Consider the following 24,529-nt stretch of genomic DNA (forward strand, 5'->3'; position numbering starts at 1 on the left):
CTTAGGTCACAAAATAGTAAAAAAATGCCTGACATTTCCCTGGAGCAAGGGGTACAAATAATTGCTAATTTTACAAGACAAATGGTCAATGTGATGAAATGAACTTGAAATAACTGACTGATTCAATAATTGACCAATTGTTTCAGCTTTTTAATATCCCAAACTGTCGTCACCTCTCAAAGGGATAGCCATATGTAAAAGTGCGATAAAAATAACTCCACGTTGTAACCACCTTTAGTTTTCTGCTTGCTGATTATCTAAAGTGAACAAATGGGCCCGTTACATACTACAGATACAACCTTTTTCTTATACGACCGTTCCCTTTACGCATGCTTAAAGGACACTTAAAAATAGCATCTCCAGGGATAGAAAAGTCACAACTCATTGAGTCCGTCATAAAGCCCACTGTAAATTAAAGACATAAAAGGCCATAAAACCTACAAATTCCCATGTGTTAGCTGTCTACGCTCCTAACCAGCAGTAAGGTGTGAATAGGCCTCATAAAGCTAATGGCCACCACAGATAACAGATCAGGCTTCTTCAGTGAGAGGCGCAGATGCTACAGTTTGGCAGTTTTCAGCACACCCCCACTCACAGCTTATACTGAGACTTTTTACTCAACTGATCAGTAGCAATGGGGATGGCACTCAATCATTTCTGTGCCTGTTTATCAGAAATTCTCCTTCAAGCGTCATGAATCAAGTTATATTTTTATGGAAATACGTGGATTGACACTAAACTGATTTTAAGACGTTTTGATGGCAAAAGACATAATGCTACAGCAAAAAATCCCATTCTTTGCAGACTTGTATATCCATTTCTGAGTTATTATTCGTATCCTCCATCCGCCAACCCCATAAGCAATTTCCCCCCCAACTTTCTAGGCTCAGCAGCTAAATAAAGCAGAAGGAAAATAGTGCAGGACTGAACAGAAGGCTAGTATGCCAATTAGACAAGGCAGCAGGCTTGTTTCCTGTGCTGCAAGCGAGTGTGCTGGAGCTACTTCGAAGGCGCCTCTTCTTCTCCTGGCAACCTGAGGAGAGACTGCAGAGAGAGCGCTGCCATCCAGAGTTTGAAGGAGCAGGACAGGAAATATGTCTACACTTGCATTCAGGAAGTAACAAGCTATTTCCATAGACACACCGTGACTCAACGTGTTAATAATAACACCCTCAGCCATAACATGTGGCTGCTTTCTGCCACTTCAGAGGTCGACGTTTTGTGCAGCCCGATAACTGATCGCTGTTGTGGGGAACAGACGTTCGCTCTCTCTTAGTCTCTCCATCCTTTTTGCTGCCAACTTCTCCAGACTGCCCTGCTACTAGGACAGCCCCGAGACAGCCTGCCCTGGCAGCTGCCAGATTCTCCGTGCCCGCATGTCTGCTGGTCCTTCTGAGATGCCAGCTGCATCCGAGACCAGCAGCTCAACCAGGGAAACGGTGAAAGAATGAGAAGGGAAAGGCGAGAGGAGAGGAATCCTAATGCACACATGATTTAAAAACCTGCTGCTAAATCATTGCTATGAACCTAAGGAAGGAGATGCAAAGGCAGGGAGGGGGGCTTTTTACCGTCATCACAGAGCTGTGTAAAATCACAACTTTATATAATGCTAAAACGACTCGATGGGAAAGCAAGCGTGAACAAATATTCTTTACATTTGGGCTGAATTTCAGTCGAACTCTGGGGCCAAAGGGTCCAAATCAGTTTATTATCCTTGTCCCAGAGGTATTTTTAATCCGACCTCTGAAAATTCCCCTCGTCTTGGGCGTGAAAACCTGAATAATTCATAAGCAATATCAATATTTCAAGATATGGACTAATCTAATTGGATTAAAGACGTGCTTAATGAGGCCTTGCGTGTCAAAGAGATGCGTATTTTAAAACCTGACCATTTCACCCAGTGTTTAATCCTCACTATGATTTGTTCATCTCTGTGTACTACGTGCCAACTGAGGTTTAATGAGGAAGTGAAGCCTTGTGGCTTTTCATGTACTGTACACAGAACCAATTCTCAATGCCACAAAGAAAAGATGCGTAAAAAAAGGAAACAAGTCTGAATTAAAGCTGCAAGCAGGGAAGTACAGGTTCTCACATCCATGTCCTTTTTTTGTATATATTTTCATGTACATCAGATAATGTTCGTCACATGAGGCTGGCGTGAGGTGTTGCAATGATTATGATTCAATGTTGATCACAAGGCCTCAACCCTTGAGCATGCACCATTAGGATTCAGTATAAGTACAACTAATGCAATAAAATCACTGATGATTTCCTGGAGAGAATGTCAAGAGTCCATATCATTTAAGCTATAATGACAGAACAGTCTTGGGATTCTAATGCCTACAAGATGTGTCTTGCTCAATGAGCCAATCAAATGGCTTGTTCAAAAAGGACAATTATAGGGACCTTAAAATTGGTCGATCATAGGGCTCTAATCAACGACCATCAAGGGGGTTGATTCAAAGGACCAAGCAGAAGGCTGCATCTTTTGTAGGTGGTGCTAATGAGCCTCGTTGCTACATCCAAGCACAATAACCGTATCAGTCAACTAGGTTTAGCACGTCTTGTTCGGTACCCAGACCTTTATTACGTTCTTACAACTGACTTTCATTTTGCAACAGCTTAAAGAAAAAACACTGAGCACCTGATGTCATGCATCTGCAATTCCAAAGCGGTTTTTAAAGCGTTTGACCGTAGATTCAAAAGCTATTATATTGGAATTGGCAAACTATATATGGAGAAATCTTGAAATAGTAAAACTGTTTATTGGTAAGCCAACTGAAGGAAAAAAAGCATAAACAGCGGTACCGTGTTTGCCAGTGACACATGTGGAGTCATCCATCTTTGCCAGCATAATGGCAAAGGAGAGACAGACTTTTCTATCAACACCTCACCACCACAACTCTTTCTTTCTTATCCCCTTAGTATTCCTTTTCTTTTTCCTCTCTGCTCATTATATTTTTCACTGTCTCTCCTCCCAAATTGCTTCTTCACCAGTAAATGAACAAGGACCCCCTTGAATTTCAATCCTTTCAGAATCAGAAACGGGTTTATTGCCAGGTAGGTTCACACGTACGAGGAATTTGACTTGATGTCATGGTGCACACATTAAATATAAAACAAAGTACACAGATAGCTAACTATATTGAGAACACTGTAGTAGTTCACTATCTGTGTACTGTTTTTAGATTTTTCAGGAACTCAGTTGTAATGTCAAATTGTTGTAGACAGAAGAGTTTTGTTAACTGTATTCTAAGGAAGGCTCATGTATTTTTTAAAGAAAGTGTTCCTGAATGGTCAGACCTTTAAGAATAGGCATGGGGGCCACATCACATCATTACAGGCGGATATACAGTATATTTTTATATTCTAGGGCTGTCCCGAATACCGTTTTTTCGGGCTCCGGATAGTCGGTAGTAATCAGCAGCGAATATTTTAATATTCCTTCTGCGGGGGGGGGGGGAGGGGGGTGCGTAGTAATCAGCAGCATGGACATGCTTTTATTTTTAAAGAGAGTTAGCGCTGTTGGCAGGAAGTTGCTGAACGTGACGGAGATTAATGGAGAAAAAGTCATATCTACATATAAAGACGGAGAAAGTAAACGATAACGTTTATGGTTGTGTTAGCACCCCCCGAAGAGGCACAAGCTCTTACGTTGATATTGGAGATGTCAAAAAATTAAACAAAAAGAAAAAAGAAAGAAAAAACGAATATCCGAATAACGAAATTGAAACCCGAATAGTACTCCAACGAACGAATATTTGGATATTCGGGTACAGCCCTATTATATTCATTACAAAACCAGAGGAAGGTTGTATAAGAGCGAAGAGCAAGATATATGGAAATGATCTAGTGAGAGACACCCTGAAACAGGTAGATGGACACACATGCGAAAAGAAGAAAGTTGGCAAACAGCCAGATAGGCACAATCACAGGATAGAACGGACAGGCCAGCAGAAAGAGAAAAAGATGGAGAAAAAGACGTCAGCAGTCCTGAACACAATTGTAAGTCCAGCAGTTCTCACCTTGAATCCAGAAGAATTCTTCTTTGCTTCAGCTTTCAGCCGTGTTAGCTTTAAATCTAACTTTGTCTTTTTGTAGTCCTCTTTACCTAAAAGAGAGAAAATAAGTGGGTTACACATTTGAAAAAACTGAAAAACGATCACACGTGTTTTTGGTGAGTTTAATCGGATATGTAAGGCAGACTAGTTTAACCTGAAAACAGAGCCAGGGACGCAGTTTGCCTGTTTCCAGACTTTATGCTAAGCAATTAGAGCAATATTAATCTCATCGTGTAACTCTCTGTAGAAAGGGAATAAGAATTATAACCAAAATGTTAAAACTACTTTGTAAGTTTTGCTGCAATTTCAATACCCAACTAAAATAGCTGCAAAAAAATCCAGTGAGGCAGGTGAGAGAATAAAGATTAATGTAGTTTATGTAAATTAAAGTTTCTCAATCTCTACAATAACATTAACCCCCACCCAGGTTCTGCACAGACAACATATACAATATATAACTTTCTGGACTGAGCTGCACAGTTCACCTGCGCTTGCTCGAGGCTCAAATCTCTAAGGTGTGTCTTGTGGGCAAACTGGCCACCTGGAAAAGCATGTGTGTTTATGTGGGCGTGTGTGTGTGTGTGTGTGTGTGTGTGTGTGTGTGTGTGTGTGTGTGTGTGTGTGTGTGTGTGTGTGTGTGTGTGTGTGTGTGTGTGTGTGTGTGTGTGTGTGTGTGTTTCACGTGAGGCTGAGCCGGCTGTCCTGGTCTAATTAGAATCAACACACTGCAGGAACAGGAACTTTGCTAACAATAGGGTGGAAAGGCAATAGCTTGCTGAACTGTGTGTCTGTGTGTGTGTGTGTGTGTGTGTGTGTGTGTGTGTGTGTGTGTGTGTGTGTGTGTGTGTGTGTGTGTGTGTGTGTGTGTGTGTGTGTGTGTGTGTGTGTGTGTTCTACCCTTGAGCCCTTATCTTTGTAAGTACCAATTTATAAACTAGGTTTGTTGACATTTTAGCAAGCTCCCTAAACATGTTATTTTAGAACATTTAGCTGATGGGTACATTTAGAAAATATGATTCGGTTAAATCTATGGTGAGGGTTAAGGTTATGCATGACTTTCAGATGGATCCCATTTAAGTGAGTAACCGGCAAATAAATGGATGGCTATCACAAGGAGAAAGGTACAATACAAAAAAGTGTGTGTGTGTGTGTGCGTCAGAGGCTATAGGAGTTTTTACTCCTTGCCAATTAAGACTCATTTACATCGAGAGAGGGAACGAGAGAAGGAGGAATTAGAGGGAAAGAGTCCAAATCCATCTGGAAAGGTTGTGTAAGAGAAGAGAGTGAAAATGAGCTAGTGAGAGAGGAGCGGTGAGGAGGTGTGTGCGTGTTGAGACTTTGAAAACAAACAGACAGTGCTGCATACCATGGAGTCTCATGTCTCTTGGGGAGCAGTGGACAGCCATGCAGGAGAGGAGATAACCATAAGCATGGTGTTAAGCAGCCTCTCTCTCTCACTTCACATACACATATCTGTTTTTCTCACCCCCCATACTTCTTTTTCAGAATTCTTGCACTCAATTTCTCTGCCTTTCTCGATTCCTCCATCCCTCCTGGTCCCAGACTCCTCCTCCACCTCCCTCTGACTCAGTGGAAGGTTAATAGAAATGGGGAGCATGTTGCCAGAAGCAGAGAGTGAGCGAGTGGGAATTTATTATGGGGGGGGGGGGGGAGGGGGGGGGGCACTGGATGTCTCCTCTTGTCAGAAAGTGAAGAGGGAGACATTTGATTGGAGGGCACCTCAGGTTGCTCACCATTCACAGAAATTGTGCAGGGATTTTCGGACTGAAAATGGCTGGGAATGAACATGTAAAACGACAGGACACTTTATCAAATTCTATACAAAAATTTAAAAAATACAGAAAATCATAAGTAGGGTATGCAACATAAACAGAATCGGCTGCATTAAATACATTTGCAGCACTCTCTTATAAGTTAACTCTTCTGTGTCCCTTCAAAACTAGTTGGCAAACAGATGAATCTAACTAGCTAACCACCAGACAAGAAAATGCTAGCTCTAGTCCCTCCTATTTTCTCTTTACTTTATTTGTAAGTGTCCTTAATGTCATTAAATAAAGAGTTAATGACATTATGAGCCAGAGGGAGGTGGAGGAGGAGGGACCAGGAGGGATGGAGGGATCGAGAAAGGCAGAGAAATTGAGTGTAAGATTTCTGAAAAATAAGTAGGGGGGTGAGAAAAACAGGTATGTGAAGTGAGAGAGAGAGAGAGGCTGCTTAACACCATGCGTATGGTTATCTCCTCTCTTGCATGGCTGTCCACTGCTCCCCAAGAGACATGATACTTACTCCATGGTATGGAAAGCTCTACAAACTGTAAAGCTTGTTAACCGACTGTTGATTGACAGTTGCCCGGTACTTGATCAATGGCCCAAATTGAACTTTGGGCCATTGATGAAGGAGCAAATCCATTGCTCACACCATTTGATATGCCTGGGCCTTTATGCTTATACATTTACAAATACTAGAATACCCTAATCCTGGGAAAATAGCCTTCTTCATGTAATTAACAGGATCAGCAATTGGATGTTGTTGCCTGGTGGAAAATGGTAGGTATCCAACTGTCCTGTACCCAGCCAGTCATGGGGGAAAAAAGTTCTACTTCGATTTTAAAATTGATGCCCACAACTTGAACAAGCTCTACTTTGTGTGTTCATACCAGCTGTGTCTCACTCTCTATGTCCTTAGGGAACAGCTTCTGCAGGAAAGTTACCAAGGATACTCAAAGACAAAACAATATTGAAACTTAAACAAGCTGGAGTTAACATTTCCACAACAGACTTTTCAGCATTTACAACAATTCCCATAAACGGCTTTACAACATCCACCTTTGCTGCTTTTTTTCTCATTCATGGGGCTTAAATTGTTGGAGAAATTACATTTGTATGCATTTAACCGTAACCATCTGGTAAGAATCAATACTTAATTGGAGCAAAATAAAAATAATTACACCAAGGATGAATAAATGATATGAAAGAGAATGCCAGAAAACTACATCAGGCTGTGTAAAATATTGTAATGTTGTTGTATTACAGTGGTTCTTCTTAAAGCCTCATGTTGTCTCCTGTGGTTTGTTTGCATATATCGTGTACGCACATTCACACACACTCCTGATGATATCGCATTGGGCCTATGAGCACTCCTATTAGTCATTGCTCTGTAGACACTGTCACCAATTTTCCAGCAACAGTGGGATACACCCCGTCCTCCCATCCCTCCCTACTGCTGCCTGCTACACTGAAAGGCCATCACTGTCCTCCTGTACAGCATTCTGAGGGAGACATTAGGCCTCGTAAGGCAGCGCAGAGTGCCTGCTAAGAGGCTTCCCTGAGTGTACCTTTCATTGAAGACATCACTGATTTCATGTCAAGAGGACAAGAGAAAAATGAATGTGCCCCCCCCCCCTCCCACTTACTGTACATTCCCTCAGATGTGTGTTTTAGGGGTTTTCCTTGCTAGTTTATCATTGCATTTAACGGTAAATGGTGTCAAAATTATTTGTATCTAGAGCTATTGTTCTGCTTAGCATAACGAGGCAGGTAGGGGGTATTATCTCAAATTAGCTACAAGTGATTGAGCACTCATGGGAAGGAGGGGGTAAAGGTATGTAATTTGTGTGTCATCTCAATTGGCCATTTAAGTGAAGGTAGGGGAAGAGTATACAGCTCAGAGTGTGACAGTTTGAGCGAATGAAAAGAAACATCAGTAGTCAAATGGAATACAAATAAACGTTGACCATAGGAGTAATGGTAAAGTGTCAAGATGTTGCATTCAATGCATTCCTGACAACTTGAACTCCAGCAAACAAACAAGTGGTGCAGAGAAAAAAGAAAAGGGATAAATTACCTATAGTTTCAATTCTTCTTTGAAACATTATAGTTGTTATAGTCACAAACAAACAACATTTAAGGAAATGTAATCAATATTTTTTTATTTAAATCAGCATAAAATATTTTAGATATCATAAATACCAAGGAATACAAATATTAACACTTTACAATATAGCAGTAAGGAACAAGTGACGACTTGATATTTTAAGTAGTACTTCAAACAATAATACTTCTACTTGTCAACAAATCCATATTACAACCAAGTCACTTGGATGTTTACAGATAAGACATACACACTTTATATTGGGCGGTCTTGCCCATTCTTACATTTAAATAAAAATCTATCTAGGTTCAGTAGGTCAGAGCTGAGGTACGGCACCACCTTTGACTCATTTTGAGCCCTGAAGTATTCTTCACAAGATGCTAATATTCTGATGGATTGACAGGCAGGAAACTATCTAAAGGTTTCACGGTAAAACTGTTATTTGCCTCTTGCCAGGTTAGGATTCAGAAGCTTGCAATTAAACTGTCTGTTGGTACATGTAAAATCCAGCCCGTACTGTAATGTTTAAAAAACTGTTGCAGGTAAAATTGTTACAAACAAGCACATAAGTGTGTCAATTGAAACACAAATATACCTGAGGAGTTTAGTGTGTATGTTTTGATGTTCTGTGAGATGGGGTGATTTAGCCGGCAGACCAGAGTCCGGTTCTCTCTGAGAGTGCTGGGACGAGGCGGGCAACACACTGACAGCAGGTCAGACAGTTCCTCGTGTTTGCTTCTACGTGGCAGCCAAATAGTCAGTGACCACATGGTGCAGATAGCTGGCATCTGCCAGGATGGATGGTCGAGGAACTGGGGGGCACATGCCAGAAACATGGGAGATATGTATGCCTTGTCCTTAGCTTAATGTGCAACGAGGAGAGAAAAGTTACAGTCCAGGTGATATTAAGAGCTGAATGAAGATTTAATAACAAGTGGAAAACAACTATACCTTTATGATATATTGTAGTTTTTAGTAAAATATTCAGACCAAATATCAATTTCTAAAATGTGCTCTACTCAAGACCTCGGGTGTGTTTTTCTGTGTCAAGTAGGCTATTTTCCCTATTTGTTCAGCAGGCAGCTGCATTCATTACTTGAACACTTACATGTAAGAACATATAGCTTTACCTCTTCTGAGGCGCAGTCAATTATAAGAGGCTTAATAATGGTATTTAAAGGAGAGTGTCAACAGTGGCCCCTTGACGGCCCTCTGACACCACAAAAGCTCTCCAGCAGAGATGATAGTAGAGCTCAACACCAGCCTGCACTACTGCTGATGACCATGAATAAGCTATTATTTTTCAAAAAGCATAAAAAGTGTTAAATTAAGGATCGAAGGAGGCAAAGGCAGAAAGAGGACCAACATGTCTCTGCCACCTGTGTAAAATATGTTTTAAAGTGATGAGATGTGCTTAGAAACATAACACTGAATGGGCAGAAGAAAAGGAAACAAAGTGTCTGCCCTCATGGTATGGGATCAGACGATGGGAAATGAGCTTGTCTCTCTCTCTTTTGTTCAAGCTGCCGAGTTTTACACACGGTTAAGGGGTGTCTGTGGACTAAATAGTGTTTTTCTTCAGTCCGTCTATAAAAAACATACACAACCATTATGCTGCTTTATGAGACCTTAGCCCTTTTAAAGATGCAATAATAAACAGGAGAAAGACAACAATCTCAAAAGGTTATTCAATGCCTCAAATATTGCTCTCAAATTAAATAAATAAATGTTCCTTTAAGAACTAAAAAGGAGGTGCAAAAACTATAAGACCCTCTCATGACTCAAGTTAACACATAAGTATCCCCAGGAAATATAAAACCTGAATAATCAGAGGATGTCAATCACCAGCGACCAACATATCATCATCCACTGAGAGGAAGAGGACCTGAACAATGCCCCGGTTGAAACAATCTTCACAAGGGGGGGTGGGTGTGTAGGCTAATTCAAATGACCCTAATGTATGGTTTAAAGACATAGAATGTATCTCCATTTAGCGTAACCTGTACCATTTAACCTGTATTGGCATTTCTTCCGTTTTTGCAACACACTATATAAGGGTATATCATTATTACCATTATCTCTTCTTATCCACTGTTAACACTCGACAGTTTAGACAAAAAAACATTAAGAATTCAAAAACACTTTAAAGATACTTTTGTGTACATTCTGGCTAACACATCTAATGTTGTCAGAACTGATTAAAAAAACGTATCTTTAAAATAAGATCCCAAAATAGAAACAGTGGCTCCAAGATCTGACGAAACAACGGTTGCAAAATATAATTAAATGAAATGTATTTGGCCAGCTTTTGTTGTGAATGTCCCTTGGATCTGGACACACAGGTAAAAATATTGGGCGGTTGGTGTTCTTCGCTTGTATGTTCAACATTATCCCTAATCCCCTATCCTTGTAGTTAGTTAAAAGTCTTCTGACTGATAGGACAAATTGTTCTAGTTTTCCAAACTTAAAAATGATAGTCATGATCAAACATGTGGTCTAAGCAGCAGAAATATTAGCCTTAGAGATGTCCCGATCCGATCACGTGATCGGGGATCGGAGCCGATCACGTGATTTTCAAAAGATCGGAATCGGGAGAAAAAAATCGGGGATCGGGATTTCTTTTTCTTTTTCTTCTTTTTTTTTAATAAATACTTTTTTTCTTTTTTTTGTATTCAATGTTACAAAACAAAATGACCATGTTCGAGTCTTAAAGTCATCCTGAGGCCTTAGTTTTGTCTTCAAATTACACAACATCATGTATGTGTTGCTTCTTTGGGGCTTGTTTTCATAGACCTGGTTGCTTATTTCTCTCAAATCTGGCAAAAGAGTGGGCAGGGCGCAGTGTCTAATTGTAGCAGTAAGCTAACGAGTACTGAAAGCTTTATTTTTGTTTTGATCCAATGCTGCACAACAGAACTGATCCAATGCTGCTGTGAAAAAAAGAAGCTATATCCATGTTGGATAGAATATCCAATTTAAATTAAAAAAATAACCTTAAGGGACAACTTGAATGCTTTTTTTCTTTTTTTCTCTTAATGCATTGCATAAAGATCAGATCGGGAAAAATCGGTATCGGCAAATTGTCAAAATCAAATGATCAGAATCGGATCAGGAGCAAAAAAAGGTGATCGGGACATCCCTAATTAGCCGTAAGAACGTGGTTTTTAAACTTCCCATAGCCAGCTGTCTCCTGTGTGAAGACTGTGTCACTCTCCAGCTAAACCGTGATTGTTGGCATTTAAAAGCTAGGGACACACCAAGCTGACACCAAATAACTCACACAGCCGGACCGACTGTTGTGTCGTCTCACGTCTCCTGCGTCTTGGCCAACAGTCGAACTGGAACACACCGCAAAGACTTCAGCCGACGGCCAAGTAGCACGTACGAACTGCGCATGCGGGAACGGCAATAAATCTCCTTACCAGTAGGCGTATTCGTCATTCAAAAGAGGCAACAACCGGAAGACAGACTGCGTGATACACCGAGAGAAGAAGAACAGACTGCGTGATATAAACAAACAACAAATAGGGTGTGCGTTCCATTTTCACTCTACAGCGAGAAGCTCATGGGGCTTTCCCGAACCTGTGTCGAGAGCTGGAGTTAAGTGAAATCTCAGATTTGCCTTCTTAATAGTTTGTTTGGGTCCCTCACTTCCGTTTCGCTTCTCATGCACCGATTCGCTAGCTGAAAAGCCAATCAGAATGATTTATTTGACCAACAGCCTTTGGCCGATTGCCTACCGATTCGAATCGGTAGATTTTCGGCCAAAAAGGTGTCGGCACAGCCGAAAAGACACGACGGTGCGGGACACACCAATCTGAGTAGGGCGACAGGACGCTCATCGTCGGCCTGACATCCATCGACGGCCAAAATCGGCTTGGTTTGTCCGGGGCTTTAGGAGGACAATCTCCACTTCAACTCAGATAATTCAGCATTTCTTTAAGTCCCTGTTAGAGATACTATGAGATCAAGTCCAATTCATTATTAGCTTTAAGAGACTCGCTATATTTAGTGGAAAGTGTTCTTTCTTGGATTTTTAAGTGGGCTTCTTATGCTTCTAACTACACTACTCAGTCACATTACATGTCAAAAATAAGCCACTCCTGGGATTGTATGTGAAAACCTTAAGCCAATAAAGAGAACAGACCTTCCCTTTGTGTCTGTGTCAATCATAGCTTCTAACAATTACCCAGCTTTGCCACTGGCGACCTTTTGGTTTTCCTCTACAAGAGGAAAACAAAAACAAAAAGACATGATACGATAGGAGCTGTGATCTTCAAGCAACCACAGCTGGCATGCTAAAGGGGAACACACTTTTGATTGATACCGAACATATTGCCATCGAGGCCTTTGTGATGTAAGGGGAAAGATGGGGAACAAAACACTGCAGCATTAGAGTGGTATAAAACTTTGATAAAACAGCTACTGACATCGTATCAAAAGAAGAAGCTTTTTAAGCATGGAATTCACTATCTGTCAGTAATGTGACCTTAGATTCAGCTCGTTTGTCTTCAAGTAAAATTACTTTCAAAGCTTGTATACTGATTCTCCTTTAGTAAAAACGTTTTTCAATCAAACAGAAATCTGAAAAATGTTCAAGCACTGTGTGAATAGATCATGCTCATGTTAGGTTCCAACGTTAATGAATGTCTTTAAAAGACTTGGGCTCTTAGACACTTTGGGATATACGTATGTAAAACCACAAAAGAAATGTCTGACTGCAACACAGTATCATGTGAGGTTTATGAATTGTGGCATTATATGTTATTTCTATGAGGGAACGCTGAGTTGATTAGAGAGCTGTGGTCAAACTGCCAGCACTAAACTATGATTTGTATTAAAAAGGAGTTGCGCAAGAAGCCAATAACCAATCACATCTGTCAAAAATAATGTTGGTGAAATTAACAGACCTTATTGTTTTGATTGTCAGTTAATACATTGATTATCTTTTTGATTAAACTATAAATCATTTAGTTTACAGAATGCTATATTAATTGAGCCCTGATGATTTTGTTATGACACAATACAAGCTATTAAATATCTAAACTATGTTAAAATGTGAAATCGCCTAACAATACCAAATGTTGTTTCTTGAGTGATTACAGATGACTTTGCGGAATGAAGACTCACCGATCTGTTTTCTGTACTGTTCGACAGGTAATCTGGTCGCACTGGCATCCTTCTTCCCCATTCTCCTTCCTCACCCTAATGAGAAATGAGAAGAATTCAACACCTTCTGAGTGAGAGAGTCTAGCAGCTGGGTTTCAATGCAACACCAGATAATTTAGCTTCATCAAATACAGCTCCATTCCTGCTACTGTATCTGGAGAGGACTTGTGAAATCTGCAGCAAGGATTCAAGTTAATACACAATCATACATAGGCAAGAGTAGTCAGTGTTGATCAGGCAGATGGTTTATCTTTCACATACATCTGCTAGACATAATTCAATTAATTCTCCATATTTTCCATGTGTGATGTGCTCGCAGTATGCACACTTCCTATCCATCTCATTTAGCCTAACACCATTTCCCTTCACACCATGAGCTCTCTTTGAATACCCTGGCAGCAGACAGGGAAGATATGGAGTAAAAGTATGGAGTAAGACAAAAAGCATAGGCTAACATGTAACTATTTTACAGCATAAATGTCAGTCTACATGTGTTAATGTCAAAACATGCGCAGGAATAGCTATATAGTCTCCAGAAATAACTCTGCTTATATTATACTTTTCTTTACAAAAGTGCTAAAACTCAGTGTGGGTGTTACATGCATCCACCAAACATGTTTGTTTCTCAGTGAGCACTCTGCTCTAGATTCCAGACAGGATTCCTCACAACACACTGCATCGATCAATATTGTAGCCTTTTGTTTAAAATAGTGAAAAAAGCAAGTATGAGTCGAGGGGCAGGCCTGTGCTATCTGATCATACCAAGTCCTTCTGACCTGGCTGAAAGATTTTAGCATGATTTGTAAGAAATGCCTGATATGTTTCCAGTAATACCGTTCTTAATATCTATCAATTTCTGCTAGGATAAGGATAATTGAAATTCATTTTAAAGGAGCATGTTTAAGGGTGATAGGATGAGAAATGTGTGAGCAGGGGAGAAGAGTTGAATACGAATGGAATAAAATAAATCTATGTGCATCCAAGAAGAACAGGAGTGGTGAAGAGTCTGGAGGTGCAGCAGGGGAATAGAGGAAAGAGACTGAATTAGCATGTTCAAGGAGCGTGGCAGGCTGCCTGTGCCGACTGATGCCTTCTCACAGGAGACCGCTGCCTAGGGACACCTGAATTCTACCTTAAACTAAAAACACAGTTTTCAGCTACATTTCAAACACGGTTAGTGCCAGCAGAGAAGGAGGATGTATGCTATTGTTCTCCAGCGAGGGGAAACCAGATTCAGCAAATTAAAGGACACGAGAGGGGCACAAAAGTAACAGAAGAAATGTTCCAAATGTAATGTTTATAGTCACGCAGCGTCCACACGGCGGCGTGCGTTGAAGCTTGCCGGTGGGCGTGTCTGTAAAACTCGACCAACAACCAATCACATGAATCTCCCCCCGGACACACAAGCACGCGGTTTGATTGGCTAGAGCTTGTACTGGCATATTATTTGATTGGCTGACGTTTCCGTCGAAGCTTCAAAAGTTGAACATTGCTCAACTTTTGAAGCGAGCATTGTGGAACCACAATGCAGTTCGGCAAAGTGTGACGTCACCCCATTCAAAGTGAATGGGCAGAAGCGTTCACTTTGAATGGGGTGACGTCACGCTTTGCCGAACTGCATTGCTCGCTTCAAAAGTAGAGCAATGTTCTACTTTTGAAGCTTCGACGGAAGCGTCAGCCAATCAAATCCTGTTTATGCAAATCTGCCAGTAGCAGCGCTAGCCAATGAAACCGCGTGTATGCTGGGAGACCCATACAGCAGGTAATTTCCTCATGTTCCAAAAAATGGAGGACAAAATCATTGTAGCGGTAGGGAATCACCCGGTGTTGTATGACCCGTCCCTGTTCACCTACCGGGATACAAACCGGAGGAGCCAGGCATGGAGGGAGGTGGCAGAGACAGTGGGTGAAACTGGTAGGTTTTCGCCTGTTTGGGGAGTTTATATCCAGTGTACTTCGTTTGAATGGACAGCTAGCAGGCAATGACAGTATATTTAGCCAGCATGGAATGTTTCATAAAATAGCACCATAGACATTAATGTCATAAATGTTAATCATATAAAGTGTGACATGTAATTATACAATAACATGAGATTCATGTGATTGGTTGATGGTCGCGTTAACTCCGCAAGCTTCAGACACGCCCACCGCCAAGCTTCAACGCACACCGCCGTGTGTAGGGGCCGTAGGCCCTTGAAAGCTAGGTTGTACTGTGAATCACAGTATTATATGTAAATTGTCAAAAGCAACACATTTGAAGCCTCCATCATCACCTGTGGTCATTCCACTTTGACATTTCTAAAGATATGATACTGTATATTTTGCATTTGCAACAGTGGGGGATAAAGACATGGGGCTGAACAACTTGGGGGAAATAACTATTTGCATTTATTGAAATTGCGATATGATGTGCAATGTTAGAGGGAATGATCCTTTTTGAAACCTTATCAACACTATCATTAACAAATATATTGAAATGATAATGGTGGGATTTTTTTAGATGATCTCTATTGAAATGGGAACTGAAAGTAGGTACAGGCCCCTCTAATAACATGGTGGGGAAGTGTGGTCTCAGAAAGCCTACATGTATATCTGTTAGCATGTGGAAAATGACAACATGCACTCTGAAACTATCAGACTGACTTAGGTTTCTGAAAAACGACGATGCTTGCATTTGCACTTTTTTCTTTCTGCCTCATCACGAAAAAGAAAGTTAGCGACTGTTTGCAGAGCAACGAGGTTAGCTTTCGAGCAAACTGATAGCATTGTTTACTTCCGAGTGGAGATGTTATTGACAACATGCAGCTTTCATTCATTGCATTAGCGATGATACTCACACTGCTCTTGTTTATCGAGTGAATGTGTCGCCTTTTAGAGCTGTTTCTGCATTAGGAAATGTCTGGCTGTTGTTTGTGGAGACGCGGAACGACAGCATTGACAGTTTTATTGCACTTTGATCCAAATGTGTCCAAAATGCCAACACACCACTCCTCCCTATCCCAGTTCCTGGTTTACACGTCCACGCCAATGATAGGCAGAGCTTCAGTCCAATCCGATTCGAGTGTTTATAGAGTTGACCAATAGCAACAGAGTGGGGCGGGACATTCAGACCAAAACACAGGAGCAGCACGCGACGACTGGATAGTAGAAACACTCCCACTCAAGATGTTTCGATATATTATGTTTATATCAATGGTATACAAAAACATTGTTATTGACGTTACCATCCAAATCAGTTTTCAATAAAGCTTTGCTATCTTGTGAAAATTATAAAACAGTTACAACATTTCATAAGAATATGCTGTATTCTGATCAAAAGTAGGCTACTCACATACTATACAATATAATTTTTACAATGCATCTTTAAGGGGTTTATACTCCAACTCGGCTACATTGTACAGATAGAATTGTTCTTGCACAACATTTATCTGATCGTATTGATCTTGATCTTATAAAGATGAATATTTTATGTACAAAAATGATAAAGCCTTCTTTGAAGTTGAATCTACCAGCAATGTATACAGTAGCAATGATCAGCTCAATTAAAAGCATCCACAACATTACATTACACTACGATTGAGAAATACATAGTCAATATAAACAATCTAATACCGCTAAAATATAAGATGATCACACTTTTTTTATGATTTTGAAAGCAGAGCCTTTACTTTAATACTTGTTTTTTATGGAATTGGTACCATAAAGGTTGTTATGCTTCCTTCACCATAGAAAATAATCACCACATTGACCTTGTACATGCCTCAATGGAAGGGTGCCTGTAACCTTGCATCAATGAAGGAGTCATACTACATTGACGCGTTGGCCTTAAGTCATTATAGCCTTGTCAGATTACAACAAATGGCATACTTATCCTTGTTGAAATTATGCTGTGACAATTAAAGGAAACAACAGCCGACCTCATCAAAGACGAGGCAATCTCCACGATGTTTATTTCTCTTTCATCAGTCTTTTTACATTTTTTTCTTTGTTTACTGTGTAGAATTTTATTTTCTCCGTAATTGCATCCAGCCTCATTGCTGCCTAGGGCATTGTGCAGATTATGTGTCGACTTGCCACCGCATGTAACTTATTGAAATTTAAAATGATTTTCTGCTCTCCCATGGGCATGCCTTTTGCATTCAGCACAGCAGTAACTAATAGATGTAATCGGCCTATAATGTGCCTGCATAATGCTTTACTTTATATTAAGATGCCATTGATAAAGAGCACTTTACACAGCTCGTTGATGGATGAACTCATATTAAATATGACATTTCTCGATGGTTATGTTTTTATCCATATAACTATGGCTCAGGAAACAGGTAATTCTGCTGCATATTCACATTAAAACGCTTTCATTCATTGGAGTGTGTCACTCAAATTACACAGAAGTTTACAGAAGGCATGTACTTTAGCGTTTTTTAACTATGACTCTGTATAATTTTGACACATATACATTTAACATAGTACAGTATATGTGAGCCCTATGGCTTTTCTGACAGTTACGTCAGAAATGTTAACAAATAGCCTCACTAAGAAGTCTGAAATTGTTATCTTAATATGGCAAAACCAGCACGAGTGTAGTTAATGCAGAGCTCAAATGTTCTCTTGTTATACTAAATGTGTGTGATTAATTTCTCCCGTTGAGTGAAACAAACCAACGTGCTGTGCCTGTCACATTGATAGATATGAAAAGCATTAGCATTGACTGCTGGTGTAAATGAAAACTAGGCAGGATGGATTTAACTGATGAACAGTTGTAGTGCATGGGCTATGCACATCACTGTAATGTATAGATAACCCTTCCCTCAGGGCCTGTTAGCGTGAAGTGAAACATTTCACCAGCGATTGAGTACGCGCTTATAAATTAAATAGAATTTCCGCCATACAAATAGCTTCTGTTTAAGTGACCACACCACAGAGACAGTAATACATAGAGTTAAGCCTTGGCAGTTTTCCTAACATGATCATCTAGTTTTTTATATCTATTTTGGTGTGTGCCTGCCTATCTTAATGTGTGTCTCGTACATCTTTTCTATCTCCCCCCCCCCATCTCTCTCTTTGAACATCATTTTACACTCAGTCACACTCCCTCTATTCCTCTCTCTCTCCATCACTCCTTCAGACAGTTAGACGGCCTTTAATTGCCAGACATTAAAAAGAATGCTAGAGAGGAAGAATCCCCCGGGGCCATCGGCAGGCTAAATGGCGGCTCTGCAGCCGCCGCCTCCTCCTACATGCAGCAATGAAGACGTGTCAACATAATCTTGGGCAATTTGCAGTCATCATCAGGGGGACTGATTCATTTTCTGACTGAGAGTCAGTTGTAAATAGCAAGATTTTCTTTCTACAAGTTCATGTCTTACTTGAAACGTTTCAAAGAACAGTATCAACAGTCAACACAATGCAATCACATGAATACCTACTTTAACCCACCTGTTTAAGATGTTGATTATTTAAAGAGGGGCTTGATTCCGAAAAAAAAACCAGCCTGAGTTGAATTGCCTTGCTGCAAACATCAAATTGTTCTTCAGGAAGAAATACTTCTAATGTGAATTGGGGGGAAATATGAATGTGGAGACACTTCAACAACTCATGTAATCCATTTGCCCTGCTCTTACATTTTGAAAATGCAGCCAGTGTATTTTCGCAACAATTCATATTCATGCCATATTCAGATTGATTGGTTTACAGACATGATTTGTAGCAGCTGTCATAAAGTGAGAATTTGGTCATAAATTACTTACGGTATGAACATTTGAATACAGAGAGATCATTGGATGCCAAAGCTCTGGAACAGCAAACGGTGGACATACCTCACAGAGAGATAGGACCACACGTTTAAACCAAGTTTCTCTCGTGTTTACCTTCCCATAATCAACATTACATAATTAGAGCCTTTAGACCGACATGAATCTTTACGTTTGATGCAATAAATATTCTAGCAGTCCTATAGTTATACTGAAATAGTATTGCATAACATAATAATATATTTTTTTTACAATTCATTGTTCTACGATACACTATCACACACAAAAATGCACCAAAACACACTCTCCTCAAAAATGTGTCATTATGAATTATTGGAGGCTGAAGTAGAGTGTTCCCTTTTCATTTCCAACCTCAGTTATATTATTGGTATAGAGGAGAAGACACAATTCTTTCTCCTGTTTAATATTCTTATCTCGGTCTTCCCACTATGCCTGCAGTCTGCGGTATGTCGTCGTCGTCGTCGTCGTCCCCCCCCCCCCCCCACTCTCTCTATCTCCCAGCCCCAGAGTTCCCTCTCATTGACGGGGAAACTGTATCAGCACAGATACAGAGTAAAATGAATTTGGGGTTTATGAGACGCAAGGCCTCATATAAGAAAGAAAGAAACAGACGTAGAGAGATAAGTTATCGTACAATGGATTTAGTCCCGTTTCACTCCAGTCATTATCCTGTATCGGAGCACAGCAACTCTGATGGCTGGGAGTTATTCTCCAGTGTGTGGGGGGGGGGGGGGGGGGGGGGTTGGATATGTCAGGACTATCGGGGCAGACGTCTCTTTGTGATCCGCAGCAGTTGGCCAGACTTGAGAAGATAGGTAGAAAACAAAGTTCGGAATAAATCACAACAGTGAGACAAACCTAATACTTAACTCGCAGGCTTGTCTTTAAAAGTATTTTAGGTGAAAATATTAGCATTTAGGATGCAGCTCTAGCCTAGTTTTTTATTACAATCATTACACACACCCATTGATTGAAAAATAAATGCTACATCCCTTTGACAGGGTTCTAAAATGAGTCTTGATGAAACATTAAAAAGCTGGCTGCAGTCAGCATTCTCAACCAACTCATGGTGCAAACATTAGCTTAATTAGCTTGCTAGCTAAGGCAAATCAAGGGTCTGCGGCTAGATATGAGACAAAAGTCTACTTACTTACCAAAATAAATTAAGACTTTGAGTGGTAAAGACACCTCTGTTTTGTTGTTTACTGCATAGGCTTATGTAAGAGCAGGCACCTTGATAGACATAGCAATTTAAGCATAGGGTAACAGGTCTTAGTTCATTATCATTTCTGATCTTGACAGTTGCCAGAATTGAGACATAATTAGATGGTGAAACAAGTGAAAAAATGTAGTATTGCCAGATATACAGCTTATGGTATAACATTCAGCTATAAATGTATTTATTTTTGTGAATCCCAATTATCTTCCACAGTATGGTGGCTGCCATGCTGCTATGGATGATATGTGGCCTTGCTATTCCTGTCTCCCTCATCCACTGTTAGTTGAATGACTGCAATCCCTCTTAGATAAAAATGGAAGTCCTTGCGGAGAGCAGTGTCTAATTCATTCTCATGAACTCAGTGTTTGTCTGTCCCCAGCTGTGTGTGGTGGCTGTCCACTCTGAGTTTTAGTGTTTATGCAGGTGCTGCAGCTGGATCTGTGCTATAGGTCCCCCCATGGACACACTGCAGACCGGCTGACTGGGCTAGAGTATTTCTTTTCACTGTTTACTCTGGCAAGTTAAATCTGGGCCCTGCTGAGAGCTGTTCTTGAGGTGCTTAATTGTTGTCACTTTGACTCATGCGGTGATCCACACCAGGACAGACTCTTAAGCACACATTCTTTCTCTATTCATCTCAAACAGACTCACAGGCTCACTCTGTAAAATACCCGTAATAATCCACATGACATCCACACACACAACCATCCACATAATCCTACGCTACCCTGCCAAGTAAATTTGGTACACCCCACCACTACCTCGCCTGGTTGTCTTGAGACAGCTGCAGAGTTTTGACATGTTAATTTCAGCCCTGAGTTGACCCCCAGCTAATTATCCTTCAACTCTGTAAACACTAGTAGCACAAGTTAACACCAATTAATGGCCACTAATCATTGCCAGATGCTGCACCTTGAGTAATTTGCCCCACTTCCTACTCTTGCACTTACAATTTCACACATTTAGGAGATGCTGTACGGTTTTTGAACCCTTGCACAGATTATAAACCAAGGACGTTTGAGCACCACTGATTTCCAGCTCAAATTGGTTCACATAACATTATATATTCACCTATAAGGCTCTATATTTGATAATTAAGCTGAATGTGTTTCTTAACCCTAAAGTGGTACAAATGTGGCCTTACAATAACTTTTACAATATTAAATTAATGCAGGTGAATTTAGCAACATGTACATTATAAACAAGTATCGGTTTTTAAGGTAACAAACAAGGAAACGGATAGTCTAACAATCTACAGACGAGAAATACATCTGAAAAATGTTACAATGCATGCATTGTTCTTACTCGTTTAAATACAAACAGAGAAAAAATAGTTGATTATAAAAACACATTTCACTAGATCCCAAAACAAAGTAGTTTCTGCAAATAATTAGAAGCTTTACTCTCCCCATTTCTGTCTGCTCTAACATTATTCCTGATTTGCGGCTTCATTGTTTGTATTGATTAGTCGAGTGCGTACTGCTTGCTGTCTTGCCTGCCAACTGTACTGTTGCCAAGGGAAAGCATGAACAAACCTCTGCCAGCACCAGCCTCCTCCGGCAACAGCTGTGCCACATATGCTGCCGATCAATATAAACAAACATGGCCTCCCTGCACCAGGGATACAGATTGACAGGTATGATTCATCTTCAGTGCTACTGGTGGGAGGTGCGAGTAATAATAAGCAGAGACGGAGCTTTTCCCGTTGCGGTACAACCACTGGGGTTAGTAGGGGTAGATCGGAGAGATCATTCGCCCCCCGAGGTAACTGGCAGGGTTCCCCACATAACCCCTTACGGTTTTGCTAAGGATTAGAGCAGCATGAAACCACCAGGGCTGTAATTTGTGGCGTTCCGTACACAGAGCGAGCTGCGAAGATGAATGGGGAACGGGCATGGATCATTGGTGCTGTGCCAGTCGCACTGCAACTGAGCATATTCAACACAGACAGTAGGGAAGATCACAGGAAGTGATTCATGAGACTCTGCCTTTTAATAAGCACTCTGCAGCATTTCAGCATATGAACATCTCATCAAGTGAATGGTTTTTGATGCATTTCATTCCCAAAATAATGATGAAATTTCTATGCAAGCATCATTTAAGGATTTTGATCATTGCGCTGTGGTCCTTTGTGGGTACATGACAGGACATCAGCGGCTGGAACATCAAGTATGCCATCACTGTCTCAGGGGCACGGCTAAAGACGTGGGCCATGGAGGACAATAGCTGCTCAGAGTGGGTATGACTTCCGCCTGATGAAGAGTAATGGCTTGAAACAATATTTCCCAAAGGAGTAGAATTGAAATCTGAACAATGTGATCGCCATGTAATTTGAAGATGTCAGATCAGTTTTGCTGGAGCCACCACAATATGAAGGAGAAACCACAGAAGGGAATGGAAAACAAAGATAGCAATACTGTTTTCATCAGCTGCAAAAACCTGGGTTATTTAATGGTGAATGGGTGAATAAGTGGTTTCTCAGAGTAAACATCACAATCACAAGTCTGTGGTTTTCAGTTTTCATTTAGAAGTTACAAAAATCTGCATAATGAAAATGTTTCAGGAATTATGATGTGATCCGTATTACTCGTATAGTAGGTCACAATAGAAGTGACTTAAGCCCTTTTTCCATTTGCTTATTTTGGTGGACAATTGGTTAAATAAAAGTAATTAGGTCAATAAGTCGTTTAAGAAGGCCAACTTGAGTTTAAACAAGTATTCTAAGTAACCATATTTCATTGTTAAGTCACTTATTCAGTATTTGTACAAATATGATGTGCATATAATCATGCTACCTTTTAGATTTGACAAAGATATTGAACATTTGTTCTTCGAATCATTTATCTCACTTTTACTCCTGATTCAAAATCTAAATATTAAAAACGGTTGAAAAGTGAGTTATACTCACAACAGACAGACATTAAATATAGATGCTCACAAAACTCAAACGGTCCTTTCTTTTGATGACTTTTGCCCTAGGTGATATTCCTTTTTTAGTTCTACTCCCAAATTGTAATTAAGCAAACTTTAATTAAATTCCATGCAATAATTTGATACTCTTAAAACCAGATATTTTGAAAACGATGTCTCCCTGAGCTAAGATTATTGGAATAATTAATAATAAAATGTCTTTAATCAGTGCTACTGATATCGAGCTACTTAATAATCAGGGTTGATATTTAGATAAGGGTTGATTGGTGCATTTAAATTAGGCCCATTGTGCGCTGCACTCATTAACAAGACCATGACTCTGCTGGAAACCTCCATCACGCAGGCTGTCAAAAGTCACTACTGACAGTTTCCTCTGTGCCTCACACTGACATCACCGCGAGTTACGGCTGCGAGAGACGAAGTTTAGAGAAGTTCAGGCACAAGACTGTTACATTAGTTAACTAATGCCTACAACTACTCTACATGGGAAGACAAAGTCAGAAGCAATTATCGGAGTGTTCACAAGAAAACGCTCAAAATAAAACAAAAGCAGGTATACTTCTGGATCCACAACAAACCTCAACATCTTATATGCATTTACTATCAAGGCCATGGCAACAGTCTTTTTCTTGCCTATTCTTTTACTAGAGCTGCACAGCTGTGGAGATAATGTATTTGTTTACTTTATTCACCAGTCAATTACATTTTAATGTGACTTGCCTAATGTCCGCATTCTGTCTTCAGATGTGAACCATGTAATGACTGTGATAGATAAAAGACGGTTTAATTATACGAGATCCTAATTGTCTCGATCCAAAGCCCTCCATTACAGCCGCCTTGAATCTATACCATCATCGTGAGGGAATGAGGATCATTTGAAGTCTTTGTCTGATGGCTGATATTATAGCTCACTAAAACGTGAGGTAAATGTTGCCCGTGGGGCCACAGACAATGACAAAAGATTGGTAGGTAGCAACCAAAGCTGGAAATTGGAAGAATGGAGGGAATGTTTGAGCGAGCCCCTGCACCTGAAGACAAAACAGCTAAGATGGAGATGTAATGTACGTTTTATAGAAACAACAGCTGCACTCCATTATTTCTCACAGTGACAAATGGACACATAGTTATCATTCTGTCTCTGTGCGAAGTTGTTAAGAGGAAATATAATATTCTGGTCATCCCTCGCAGTTTGCTGGGTGTATTTTAGTCCCGGCGTGATGCCATTCATTACTGCCCTGTCAGAGCTCTCACGACTCGGGGCTCAACAACTAATTGAGATGACATTTCCAAATACACACACGCTGCCTATGCTGCCATCAGGAGTTTAAGCCACACACACAAAACGAGTCCTATATACTGAAACAATGATATAAAACCTTTATAAGGGCTTATGGCACAGTGTGGACGCCTGAGGCGGCAGTGCCAGCATTATTTCCCTCTTCACACAAAGCCCACAAAGTCTTCTTACTTTTGAAACTTTTGGAATC

At 40.4% G+C, this 24,529-nt stretch overlaps 1 protein-coding gene across 2 annotated transcripts in view; it reads right to left on the reverse strand.

The window, feature by feature from the left end:
• The window catches only part of triqk (triple QxxK/R motif containing), a 128,696-nt gene that overhangs the window by 6,313 nt on the left and 97,854 nt on the right, over nt 1-24,529 (reverse strand). The window contains exons 1-3 of one of the 2 annotated variants that reach the window (XM_079654227.1): nt 15,959-16,137; nt 13,083-13,157; nt 4,026-4,111 (exon numbers count right to left, since the gene is read on the reverse strand). In XM_079654227.1, the coding sequence (XP_079510353.1) occupies nt 4,026-4,111; nt 13,083-13,143 (147 nt within the window). In that variant the 5' untranslated portion in view covers nt 13,144-13,157; nt 15,959-16,137. Of the gene's footprint in view, nt 1-4,025; nt 4,112-13,082; nt 13,158-15,958; nt 16,138-24,529 lie in introns of those variants that run through there. The other variant, XM_079654228.1, reaches the window with a different exon arrangement.

This window comes from Notothenia rossii (assembly GCF_949606895.1).
Source record: "Notothenia rossii genome assembly, chromosome: 10".
Taxonomy (NCBI): domain Eukaryota; kingdom Metazoa; phylum Chordata; class Actinopteri; order Perciformes; family Nototheniidae; genus Notothenia; species Notothenia rossii.